At 42.0% G+C, this 13,559-nt stretch overlaps 1 protein-coding gene across 1 annotated transcript in view; it reads right to left on the bottom strand.

Annotated features, from left to right (window-relative positions):
- STX11 (syntaxin 11) overlaps positions 1-13,559 on the bottom strand; it is an 18,413-nt gene continuing 4,854 nt past the window's right edge. Inside the window, exon 2 of the mRNA XM_015421990.1 lies at positions 1-1,492. Coding sequence (XP_015277476.1) covers positions 621-1,487 — 867 coding nt within the window. The 5' untranslated portion in view covers positions 1,488-1,492 and the 3' untranslated portion in view covers positions 1-620. The remainder of the gene's footprint in view (positions 1,493-13,559) is intronic.

Raw genomic sequence — 13,559 nt, forward strand, 5'->3', positions numbered from 1 at the left:
CACATTCCACCACCAGAAATTACCTCATATGAGCGGTTTGGGGTAGCTTAAAAGCCACCTCTGCCACCAGCTTCACTCTTCTCCCACCCAGCTCTCCAGGCCTCTAGATAGAACCACACAAGTTTCATAGCCTCTGCCCTGTCCCATTCTCTTGTGAGACTTCTTCAATCTACCCCCAAACTGTGGACTTGTACACCATTATTAGCAATGGCATCTTCTTCTCATCTCTTCTTTTTCATGCTTCTCTGCATTCATCAAGCCCCTTGTAAGTGCAAATGCTACCAGAGCAACATAACAATTTCCTTCATATAGTAACCAAAATAAATACTTTATATCTTTTTTGTGGAATATGTACAATAAGCATGCCTATAAAAATAAGTATATTATATTTACAATACATCATGTACCAGAACTCTAGAATCATGTGTTTACAACAGTTGTCTTAAAATTCATTATCCAGACTCCCGCCCCTTTACGGTTCTGTAGTTTCATCCCTTTTTTTCCCCCCTCCAAGAAAGTGCCATTGAACTGGCCATGATACTAACAACTTTATTATAAAATGTATAGTTATTTGAATGTTCCCTACATCATTGATCTATTGATTTAAGGACAATTAACAGTTATCCCTTGCAGCCTTTTAAACAACAGCAGATGATTGTTCGGAATGGATGTTTCCTCCTATATTCTAGGGCTCTCCTCACTTCACCTTTTGCTTCTCCAACATAGTCTTTAACATTCTGCACATTGAGCTCAATGACATTAAATGTGTACGCTTGCTCTTCCACCAGCAGTGCTACTTGCAAGAAGAGTTCGTGGACGTCCCTTATTCGACACTCCAACTTCATAAGCTCTTTGTGCCGGGTCTCTATCTCATTCAAGGCTGAACGAGCTCCCTTGATATCAGACAGAAGGTTCTCAGAGAAAACATCCCATCTGCCTTGCTCAATCATGTCCTCTATCTGGTTCCCAGACACATCCTTGCCCATGATCTCTAGCTGTCGCTGAATCCTGGTCTTGCAGTTCTCCCGCTGGTTCATCTCTGTCTCGTTGTATTCAAACATGGCTTCTTGAAAGCTGTACATTAGATCAACATAGTGGTCCTTTGATACACGGGCTATGAGAGAGTCGGAACCATATTTCATTTCCGCATCTTCACTGAAGTCTCTCAAAGCCTGAAGCTTTCTGTGGATCTCTTCTCCACGGGCTTTTATGTCTTTTGCAATTGTGTTGGTATCACGTTTTATGCTGCTGAGGCGGCGCATAGATGTAAGAAAGCGGGCATTTTGTTTGCTCAGGCGCCGAACATCTGCTTTCAGGTGATTATTATTTGTTCGGATTGCTTGAATGTCTTTGTAAAGACTTGCTAAGGCATAATCTGTCTCAAACAGAAGGGTTTCACGAGGTAACTGCAAGTCAGCATCCACAACAGGAGTATGTTGGCTATAAAGCCTTGATAGTTCATGAAGCTCGAAGAGTCGGTCTCTCATTTTGCCTACATGCAGGAAAAAAATAAAAATACAGAAATAATTAAAAACATGAAGTCTTTCTTAACCGGCCTAAATAAGTAAGACAATAGATTTGGTATTTTTTTTACTGGAACTACAGATTATAGTAGCTTTCTGACATATTATTCAGTGGTGTAAATCCCATATCCTGTTTACAGTTCAGAATATGCTCCATTACAGCAACAGGAAGGAAATGCTTAAATCATCATTTATCATTAAAATGTAGATCATTCGGAAAAATGGAAGCAAAAACTGAAGCACTGATTAGTATCTGTACTTAGAGGTTTTCCATCACTGACTTAAATTGAGCGTGAGGTATGAGGGAGGCAGGTCCGTTTATCAATTCAGAAGTGGCATTTCCAGTTTAAACTGAAAGTTTGTTTGTGGGTGGGGAGTCTTAATGGTGTAATAAAGCTACCAAAATTTCTCTCAAAGGATTCCACAGGGCTTGTTAATTATACAAAATTATACTTACAGATGGAGCTCTCTGTCTCCAAGACCAAACTCATGATTCAAACTGGACCAAAAGAGTGCCAGTGTTTAATACCCTGCTTTTCCTCTTAGCCTTTTGGTACACTGTGTAGAATAGATCTACACATTCATTCCTTCACATAATCACCAATATTGACCAAGGCCACAGCAAGTCCTAACCATACCAAAGTATGTAGGCAAAGGTTTGTACTTCGCACTCAGTGGGAAGTACTGGGAAAAGTGCATAAATTAACAACCAACAAGGGATTGTGGCACCTTCTCTATGAGGTAAGGTTTTCTCTAAACAGAACCAAGGGGTGGGGGACATAACAGAGATTTATAAAATAATCCATGGGGCAGAGAAAGTGGACAGTGAGGAACTTCTTTTCCTTCTCCCATAATACTAGAACTTGAGGGCATGCAATGAAGTTGATGTGCAGTAGACTAAGGTTGCACAAAAGAAAATACTTCTTCACTCTAAGGGTAATCAGCTGGCTGAATTAGTTGTCACAGCACACAGTGATGGCCACTCAGTTTTAAAACAGGACTGGATGAAGCTACGATTGATATTATTAATCAATTAATTAATTTTATTTACTCCATTGATACTGCTCCTTTCTTCCCAACGGGGACCCAAGGTGGTTTACATAACTCTCCTCTCCTCCAGTCTAGCTTCACAACAACCCTGTGAGGTGGGTTAGGTGTGTGTGACTAGCCCAAGGTCACCTGGCAAGCTTCCATGGCAAAGTGGGGATTTGAATCTGTTTGTCCCAGATCCTATTCCGCCACTCTAACCACTATACCCCACTGGTTCTATCAGTGGTAATGACAGCTGGGTAGAACCTCACGTTTGGAGGCAGCAACTCTCTGAATACCAGTGCTGTAGGGCAACAACAGGGGAAGGTTTTGGCCATAATGGCCTTCTTATGAGACTTCTAGGGCAATCTTGCTGGCCACCATGTGAAACAGGATATTGCTGGACCATTACTCTGACTCAGCACAGCTAGTCTTATGCAGATATTCCAGGAAAAAGTTACCCTCACACACCCCAAAGAGAGAATTCACTTCTTCCCCGTGTCACCCCTTCCTTCGTATTCCTTGCCCCATATAATCCATGTAAAGACATAAAAGGTCCTGGAAGATATGATCAGCACAAGATGAGGAGAAAGAAAAGGGGATATCCAATTAGTGTGGTGCATAGTTTTGGTTCTTGGAAAAATAAAAACGAGTTTCTCACATGCAAGGAGTAGCATGTTATGGATATTAAAATGTATGCTAGGGAAAGGTCATTACGACCGCTTGAAATTATCACATACCTTGTAGACAGTCCCTGTGCAATACCATGCATAGTGGGCAGGCTAAAGGCAGAGAATAATGTGAGCTTTACACATGCAGGAGAAGCTTTCAAAACAGTCCCTCAGTGTGCCTTCTGCCTTGTTCCCAAATTCATAAGTAAACCAGGAGTCATAAGAACTGAATGAAACAGCTACCATGTGAATGCTGAATCACAGCCACAAGCAGCCTTTGTGGCATACTTGAAAGGCAGATTTAGAAACTGGAATAGGTATGTCGCAATATGATTGCAACCACAGAATACCAGGGATACCTGGTTAATTAATTGTTTCAGGCAGTACTGGCTCTAATCAGATCACACGTGACTGAGGTTTTGAACTAAAGAAATGTAAAAGCCAAGAAAATTAAGTACATAGGCCCCGTTCACACGGGACGGATATCGCGGGAGATGGGAGTACCAGACCACCTTACATGTCTCTTGAGAAACCTGTATAAGGGTCAAGAAGCGACAGTTAGAACCGAGATCTGAGTAAAGAGTGGAAATGGCCAGTCAACAGAACATGCAAAACTTTTGTTTTCCATCCCCTCTCTGCCGTAACTGTAACTGTATCTCTGCTGCCTGCAAATATCTGTGGGTCCTAACATTTTTGTGAGATGGAAAGTATTAGTTTTCACAGATAAGTCAGTGCAATGTATTATGCTTTGAGATTATTTTTCTTCTCACAATTGTGAAGAACCCCTGAAAGACTTAAAGGCGGTCTCTCATTACAAAAGTATCCACTAAAATTCCTGCTAGTTAGTGGAATCAAGCCTGGCAAATATTTATATCCAAAGCAGCATTAAGTCAAAGTGACATGCATTGATTTATTTATAGCAGTTTAGAGTTAGTGTCCTGTATCCTACCTCCAGCCTAATGGGGCCTTCCTCAAACATCAACAGCTCTTCTGTCAGAAAAACGGCCACTTAACATGGAGGAGGGCTTCAACCTTTTCATAGTTGGCCTAAAATACAATAACCTAAACTTTGCTGGAAGGTGAAACACATCGAATACCTATTTGAAGAGCCCTTCGCAAGTAAGGAAAATTAAAGGAAGCAGTGGCGAGCTATTTTGTAAACATGTTGTCCTTTACAACACTGAAGATCTGATGCACAACTTAATAGACCTTCTAACACTTACCATGAAATGTTTAAAAAGTGGTATAAATAGCTGTATCTGACAGAGCTACAGGGATATGTTTGTTAAAGTTCATGCCTAAATTAGAGAAACGTCTAACTTAGAAAAATTATAAAAATTCAAAAGTATTTCCCAAAACACTAGGAGAGGAGTTTTATTAATTACTGGTAAATTAATTCTTCTCTTCAAACATGGTGCCATTAACACTTGTTCCTGGAATTATAATGGCTAACTGTATAATATTGACATCTAAGTATGCATTTAGACTCATATATTATGTCCATACATGCAATCATCTCTCAAGAAATGAATTCAAGGAAAATGGGTTGCATGTGTTTGTGGTAGAACGTAGCTATACAATGCACTGAATGGCTGGGAGACTGTGACACCACAGAACTGATCTCCCCCAGGGCAATTTTGCTACACTTGAGAAATGAAGCATGTCTGGAGGATTTTAAGTTTGGTCCTTTTTTCTAAACTAACAAATGTGCTTTAAAAAAATTAAGGTAGAAAACCCGCCTAATGTAGAGTAAGAGGGCATCTCACAGCACTACTATGTGTAAACAAACATTTTGCAGGTATGTAGGCCGAAGGAACTACTTGCGATGTCTGTGCTGTAAAGACTTTCTCCTGGGTAACTCTTTGATCTTGACAACAAGCTATATGTGAACACTCCAAGGATCAATTCATATGCTGCAGTAATGACACAGAAGCCACCTGGGGGGGAAAGTAACCTATCTATATGGTGTTGTTCCACAAAGGAAGCTATTTCTTACGGAGCTCAGCAAATTTTAACCGTGACAAGCCTACACACTGACATTTTGTGGTGGGATAGGCGCCTAAGAGTACAGTATAGCAGGGAGGGCTGCATGACTCTATAAAAAAGTAAAAATCTAAACAAGGTAGTCTATATATTGGAAGTTATTCAGTACAAAATACTTTCGTGCCAAATATTCACGTACAACTCAGTCATCATAGTGCCATGGCACTCATTCGGAACACTGAAAGGCTGCAGCAAGTTTACTTCTTATGGGCCAACTTGCCAGTCCCCAGATGGGGATGGGGGATCTCCTGAATTTGCGGGCTCTGGCCTGCCGCCAGCCAGCTGGCTGGGGGGGAACCCCACCCCCAAACAGCCATCCCCATGCATTGTTATTGACATGCTGACATCACTTCCAGATGTGACACCATCACATTGGTAATGTAAGGGGCGACACTCTATGGTTATAGCTGTTTTTATCATAGAGTTTTGCCCAAAAAGTAGAGCATCACCCTGACATCACCAGTGCGATGATGTCACTTCCAGAAGTGATGTCAACGCATCACTGACATTCCCGCCCAACCCCGGAACGCCCCCCAAATCTCCCCATCAGCAGGCAGAAGACATCTAGAAACCCTATAGGGGGAGGTAGCTGTGACTTTCCTGTATTGTACAGAGGGTTGGACTAGATTACCCTTGGGGTCCCTTCCAGATCCATGTTTATATGTTTCTTTATAGATTATTAAGTAAAAAGACTAGAGACTTTGCCCCCTTTTAAAGCTCAGCATTCAGCAAAGAGACCTTCCTGTGGGCACAATGTTCTTTTCCTTTTTCCAGTTTATATGTTTCTTTATAGATTATTAAGTAAAAAGACTAGAGACTTTGCCCCCTTTTAAAGCTCAGCATTCAGCAAAGAGACCTTCCTGTGGGCACAATGTTCTTTTCCTTTTTCCTTTAAAAAGTCAAGGATGTCAGGCATTTATTTAGTACACTTTTATCCCTCCCTCCCTCCCTCCCTCCCTCCAAGGTGCTCAGGCCAGCACACACAGGTCTCCCTTCCCTGTGTTATCCTCACAACAACTTGTGAGGTAGGCTAGGTTAAGAGAGGGTTAATGGCCCAAGATCATCCATTGAACCTCATGGCGATTTGGGGATTTGAACCCAGATCCTAGTCCAACACTATATATAACCTCTACATCACATTGGCTCTCCATAGCATGAAATGTGTTGTGGCTGGGACTGCTGAGTGGGCCAAAACTTTAAATATTCAAAGGGAGACTCAGGATAAACAGCAATGAGTGCTGAGTACAAGGATAAGTGATCTTGTGGCTAAGCAGTACAGCCCTTCTTTCCATTTTTGCACCTGGTGGTGGTGCTTCTGTCTACTAGAGCTCATCTCACAATGGGCTGCTTCACAATCTCAAGATGCCCCAGGAGTATAAAACTGGTTATTTCACACACTACCACCAGAAGTTAAACCAAGTTCTCCTTGTGATTAATGATGTTGTTAATTATGGTAGGAGAAGGGATTGAAGGTATTTCCAGGATTTTGCTCTGTAGCATCAAGACTTGTTCTCACAAACAGCGAATTAGGAGGGGAAAACTGTGTCTGAACTAAACTCCTTCATACTGCTTGCATGAATGAATATTCCTCCATGCCAAGATTTCCCTGCAACTGAGAATGCGATATCAAGGAGAAGGACTGCAGCAGAGTCCAATGTGTTCAGAGCCACAACTGCAGTTACCAAGGCCGCCTGGTTTATTATTCCACTTACATACGAAAACGCATTCTCATTTAAGAAGAAGAAGAAAAGATTGGATTTATACCCCGCCCTTCACTTGGAGTCTCAGAGCGGCTTACAAACTCCTTTCCCTTCCCCTCCCCACAACAGACACCCTGTGAGGTGGGTGGGGCTGAGAGAACTCTGACACAAACTGCTCTTTTTCAAGGACAGCTGTGCCAGACCTTGTGACTGACCCAAGGTCACATCAGCAGGTGCAAGTGGAGGAGTGAGGAATCAAACCCGGTTCTCCCAGATTAGAGTCCACGTACTTAACCTACTACACCAAACTAAACCACTACACCAAAATTTAAGCATCAACAACACATCAAAAATAACGTCAGCTGCCTCTTATTGGCAAATGCTGGATAACTGAAGTATGTCAAAAGAGAGGAGGTGGTTTTAATGTATGAGAACATCTAAACACACTGGAATCATCCCCCATACACTTCTGTGGGACCCTGAAGGAAAGTCAAGACCTGCTGTCTAATTTAACCAGGGATCCACAAAGCCCCTCATGAGTCTCCCCCATGGCAAGAGATTCTCCCCCGCATACTTTTAACTTGTCAGTTTAGGTCAGCTTCCAACTATTCTATCTGTTGACCAAGTGCAGCTGGCTTAAGGGCAGGCAGGGTCTTACAGCATGACAGCCTCTACTCCCTGGATAGTTTGCCAGCAGCAGTATCTAACAAAATTACAAGACTATTCTATTTAAAATGGCAATTGATTAAAAATAACTATTGACCTTTTAATTCTAAAGGTTTCAAAGGGCGATTGATTAAGATTGTTGTGAGGTAAATTTTCAAACTGGGATATCCTGCTTTAATATATTTTATTTTTGCTACTCCGTTTTTATTACTGGTGTATGTATGTATGTATGGTGTATGTATGAGCTGCGGTGGCTCAAGTGATTAAGACGCTGAACTGCAGGCTGTGGAAGGTCAGTAGTTCAGCAGTTCAAGACCCGAGTGTGCCGGATGACGGAGTGAGCTCCCGTCTCTAGTTCCAGCTCCTGCCAACCTAGCAGTTCGAAAGCAAGAAATTGCAAGTAGATAAATAGGTACCACTTCGGTGGGAAGGTAACAGCGTTCCGTGCGCCTTGGTGTTTAGTCATGCCGGCCACATGACCATGGAAACGTCTTCGGACAGCGCTGGCTCTTCGGCTTTGAAACGGAGATGAGCACCGCAACCCTAGAGTCAGATTCGACTGGCTTTCGAGCAAGGGAACCTTTACCTTTACTTTATGTAAATTGCCTCAAAATTATTGGGAACCAAGGAATCTGAATTTCCAAATAAACAAGTGCCCCTCCCCTTTCAGTTCTGTGTGAACTGCAGAGAATGCAAGGGAAAGGAAAAGATCTCTCTCCCCCACCCCACCCAGTCAGCAGGAGGCTAAAGCAGCACAAAGAATTCATGTCACCTCTTGCCTTTGCCATAGTCCAACAGAAGGTAAACTAGGATGTGTCCTAACAAAACACAGAGAGCACTAGAGAAAGAGGGATCAGTCATTACGAGTGGAGATTTTGCCGAACACAAGCAACACAACTCTTTCTCCCAGTTCCCCAATATCTGTTGAACTGTTATGGAAGCTGCAGGAGGAACTTGAACCACTTCCGTCCTGACTTCCCTAAATGCCCACTGGCTTCATAACTAGAGCATGCCCTTTTCTCCTGTCCTCAGGTATATATAGTGCTCTTTGGGAGGGAAGAATCAGTGGCCACCACAAATAATGCTGGCTAGTAAGCCTAGCCAAGATTTGTGGATCCCTAAACTAAATTCTAGAAGTTCTATGGGAATACTGATGAGGTCACGCCTTAGTTGTAAACAGTGTTTGTTTAGATCTAGGATCTCCTACCTGGTGACACTGGGTCTAGTCAGACAGGACTCACAAGTAATATGTACTTGGTGCCTTGCTTTGTATGGGGAACAAGGCCTAACATTTCAAACCCTGGCTGTCCTGCTGGACTAGTTTTTTAAAGTGTCCCTTCAGGATCAACAAAGAATATATATTATTTTCCAGGTCTCAAGTGCTTTTGAAAATTACTGTGCGTGTGGGAGATGCTTTCCTGTTAGAGATAAAATGGTACTACCTCCAGTTTTGCAGCTGGAAGGGTAGGAGGAGAGGTGAAAGGCAGGTTTGCTTTCTAGCAGTTCATGGTTTTTGCAATGTAGTTCATTTAGTAATATCATTTACAACCTCTCTGGCTCTCTTGAGCATCCAGCTACATGAAGCCTCCTTCCATCTTTCCCTGCAGGTGCTTGGGCTGCATTGTAGGCTACTCCTAAAGACTGCCCGACTTTGGGGAGTAAGTTGTTGGGCAAATTTAATCCAAACATGATTGAAAAGGGTCCCTGAGAAGACCTGCGGTATGTACAGGACGACCCCCTTGGGCATCCTTTTGGTCCGGACAAATGAGTTAACCTAAGTCAGTAAAAGAAGAAAGCTGAATACATCTTTTAAAATTAATTCTAGCTGACCTGTATATCTCTTGGGTGGCACCTTATCAAACTGTATTTCAGAACTCAAGATAAGAAATGTTATCGCTACTACAAAGAGTAAAAACAGTATGAAGGTGTCTGTAGGGGCATACAATTATATGATCACAAGAGGCAGTGTATGTTCACTGGACGGCAGCTCATTAAAAGGGGAATACTACTTGAAATTATAACAAGTACAATGCAGGAGGGAAGAGGGGGAAAGAGAAATTAATTTGTACAATTTGGTCCAGCTATTTAGGCCCTAAAAATTATGCATATTCTAGCACAAAAATGCATACAGATTACTGTAAGTAAGCAAGTGAAAATACAACCATTTTATTTTACTGATTGTTCCTGGAATCTAGTGCCCAAATACTCTCATCTATTCCTTTCAGTAACCCTTAAACGCACATATCCAACTTGCATATTATGAATTGTTCAGGGTGGTGAAAACCAGTGAGGATTGTGAGGCACTCCAAAGGGATCTGTGAAGGATGGGCAAGTGGGCGTCAACATGGCAAATGGGGTTCAATGTGGCCAAGTGCAAGGTGATGCACATTGGAGCCAAAAATCCTAAATATAAATACACATTGATGGGGTCTGAACTGGCAGAGACTGAGCAAGAGAGAGATCTTGGAGTTGTAGTGGATAACTCACTGAAAATGTCGAGACAGTGTGTGACTGCAATAAAGAAGGCCAATGCTATGCTGGGGATTATTAGGAAGGGTATTGAAAACAGATCAGCCAATATAATAATGCCCCTATATAAATCAATGGTAAGACCTCATTTGGAATACTGTGTGCAATTCTGGTCACCACACCTTAAAAAGGATATTATAGCTTTGGAAAAAGTGCAGAAAAGGGCAACTCGAATGATAAAAGGGTTGGAACACTTTCCCTATGAGGAAAGGTTAAAGCGCTTAGGGCTCTTTAGCTTGGAGAAAAGACGACTGAGGGGTGACATGATCGAGGTTTATAAGATTATGCATGGGAAAGAGCAGGTAAAGAAAGAGGTACTTTTCTCCCTTTCTCACAATACAAGAACCCGTGGGCACTCCATGAAATTGCTGAGCGGTCGGGTTAGAACAGATAAAAGGAAGTACTTCTTCACCCAAAGAGTGATTAACACATGGAATTCACTGCCACAGGAAGTGGTGGGTGCTACAAGCATGGACGGCTTCAAAAGGGAATTAGATAAGCATATGGAGCAGAGGTCCATCAGTGGCTATTAGCCACAAGGTATAGCTAGGGGCTCTGGGGCAAGTGATGCTCTGTCTTCTTGGTGCTTGGGGGGGGGGTCAACAGTGGGAGGGCTTCTAATGTCCTGGCCCCACTGGTGGATCTCCTGATGGCACTGGTATTTCTGGCCACTGTGTGATACAGAGTGTTGGACTGAATGGGCCTTTGGCCTGATCCAACATTGGCGTCTCTTATGTTCTTATGTAATCATACAGCAGCCTCTACATTTCTATGTTAACCACTACTTTACTCATAACAGATAAACGGTGGAGTATGCAGGTGAGATTACTAAGCACTGACTCAGTGTTATAAGTACATTATCTAACTACTCACCACATTATCCTTACTAGACATATACTGTCAAGTGACTGTGAAGCTCATGAATACAATATTCATGAGTGCTAATTATATAATGAAAACACTTATCACATGAGTACTAACACAATGTTTCTACAGTTACCAATCACAAACTCCCAGACCATCTTAATTATTTTTCCTTTATGTATGTCTCACATTTTCCATTATCAATAATTTATAACAAAGGAATACCTATAGACTTTAAGATGGTGGGATTCCCATTGTTAAAGCAACAGAGCTTATTCTGAGTTCCTGTTTCTCTCCCTCCCCTAGCCCATGAAGGAATACAGATATGCCCCTTAATGTTTCCTGTTGAATTATGTAGACTTTCTTTTTACTAAATAAAAATTTTGTGAGTTTTTTAAAAAGGGCTATACATATGTTGAATCCATGGGGACTTTCAAGGAAGTTCTAAATGTATTATTTAATGGGTATATTTTTCTGCCAAGAAAGAGGCTACATTAGATTTTATTCTTAAACTATAAACCAGTCTAAAATAGTACATAAAGAATGACTGAGGGGATTTTTTCAAAATCATTTTTTTATACTGCAAATACTGAGAGCCAGTTTGGTGTAGTGGTTAAGTGCAAGGACTCTAATCCGGGAGAACCGGGTTTGATTCCCCAGTCCTCCACTTGCACCTGCTGGATGACCTTGGGCAAGCCATAGTTCTGACAAGAGCTGTTCTTGAAAAAGAGCAGTTTCTGTCAAGAGCTCTCTCAGCCCCATCTACCTCACAGGGTGTCTGTTGTGGGGAGGGGAATGGAAAGGAGTTTGTAAGCCGCTCTGAGACACCTTTAGGTAGTGAAGGGCGGGGTATAAATCCAATCTCTTCTTCTTCTTCTTCTACTACTGTTTGTTGTAATTTTTTTTGGGGGGGGGATGACTCACCCTAAGCAAGGGGTCCCCAACCATTTTGAGCCTGCGGGCACATTTGGAATTCTGATATGGCATGGTGGGCACAGTAAGAAAATGGCTGCCAAAGGAGGCAGAGCCAGCCACAAAATGATTGCCACAGATTAACTTCAGTTAACACCATGTAGATCCTTGTGTTGTGGTAGCAGCTGCTGCCAAAGCAACATTTTAAAAAATCTGCACAGCCAATCAAATCTCCAATAATCAGTCAGAAGCCTTGCTGGGCGAAAGCTCTACCTGGCCCCACCCACTTCCTAAAAATACTTGCTGGGTGCCAGAAAAGGTATTGGGCAGGCATCATGGTGCCCACAGGCACCGCGTTGGAGCACTTGGCCTTAAGCGTATTGGAAGATCAGGATAAGTATTTTGAATGAATGAAAAAACAATAAAACAGAGCTATAGCAGAAGTCTATGAAGGCCTGTGTGTAAAGTTAGCAACCAACCTGCCAGTTATGCAAGACATTCCTTCTGAAAGATGGTAATTTGAAGAAAGTAGTGTCTTACCATTACATAGTCAAACTGTAGGCAGTTAACAACTTATTTAAAAATACTACACTGTGAATATACTGCAACAGTACAGAAAGTTATAAACCCTTTCAAATTGTATTTGCCCATAAAGAACAGTGTTTGCTCACTTTGTATTTTGTCCTTTTGCACCAAAGAGTAATTACTAACTCTAAATATAATTTAACACAAGAGAAGCCAATGTTGGATCAGGCCAATGGCCCATCCAGTCCAACACTCTGTCACACAGTGGCCAAAAATACCAGGTGCCATCAGGAGGTCCATCAGTGGGGCCAGGACACTAGAACCCCTCCCACTGTCATCGTAGTCCCCCCCCAGCAACAAGAATACAGAGCATCACTTGTCCCATACTGAGAGTTCCTATCTATACTTTGTGGCTAATAGCCACTAATGGACCTCTGCTCCATATGTTTATCTAATTCCCTCTTGAAGCTGTCCATGCTTGTAGCCGCCGCCACCTCCTGTGGCAGTGAATTCCATGTGTTAATCACTCTTTGGATGAAGAATTTATTATTGGATTCTTTGCATGTTCTTGTTTGCTTTGTTATGAAAAATGAATAAAGAGAAATTTAAAAAAAAAGAATTTAAAGAAGAAAAGTTGGCAGCCTGCAATTTTTGGAGGAAACAGGGCATCAACACTTAGTTTTTCAGTCACCTGCTTATCCTATGCACAGCTGCTGTTACGTCAAAAACTAGTCTTCAGATTTGTGAGGAAACAAATTTTGTCAGTTAATTCTGTTAACAGAATCTAGAAAACTCCAGTCTATTTAAGGGCACATCATTGTTATGAGTAGCATGGTACAGAGGAAACAGTGGCAGGGATCTTAGGGATACAGCACACTTGTGTGTTTGCTCACACATTTCATCCCTCTGTTAGATCCCTAAGCCATGGCCAGCCTACGTGGAACAATCATTACACTCACCTAAGTGTTGTTATGAGAAATATTCACTTGTATGGAAGAAAGTATGGCCTGTACTCTAGGGTGGGGCTAGAGAGGGGAAACGGGGAAGAAATTAATGAAGTCATATTTTGTATCTAAATGGGAGAATGAATACGCTCT

The sequence above is a fragment of the Gekko japonicus genome, unplaced genomic scaffold, assembly GCF_001447785.1.
Source record: "Gekko japonicus isolate JY-2015 unplaced genomic scaffold, Gekko_japonicus_V1.1 scaffold114, whole genome shotgun sequence".
NCBI lineage: Eukaryota > Metazoa > Chordata > Lepidosauria > Squamata > Gekkonidae > Gekko > Gekko japonicus.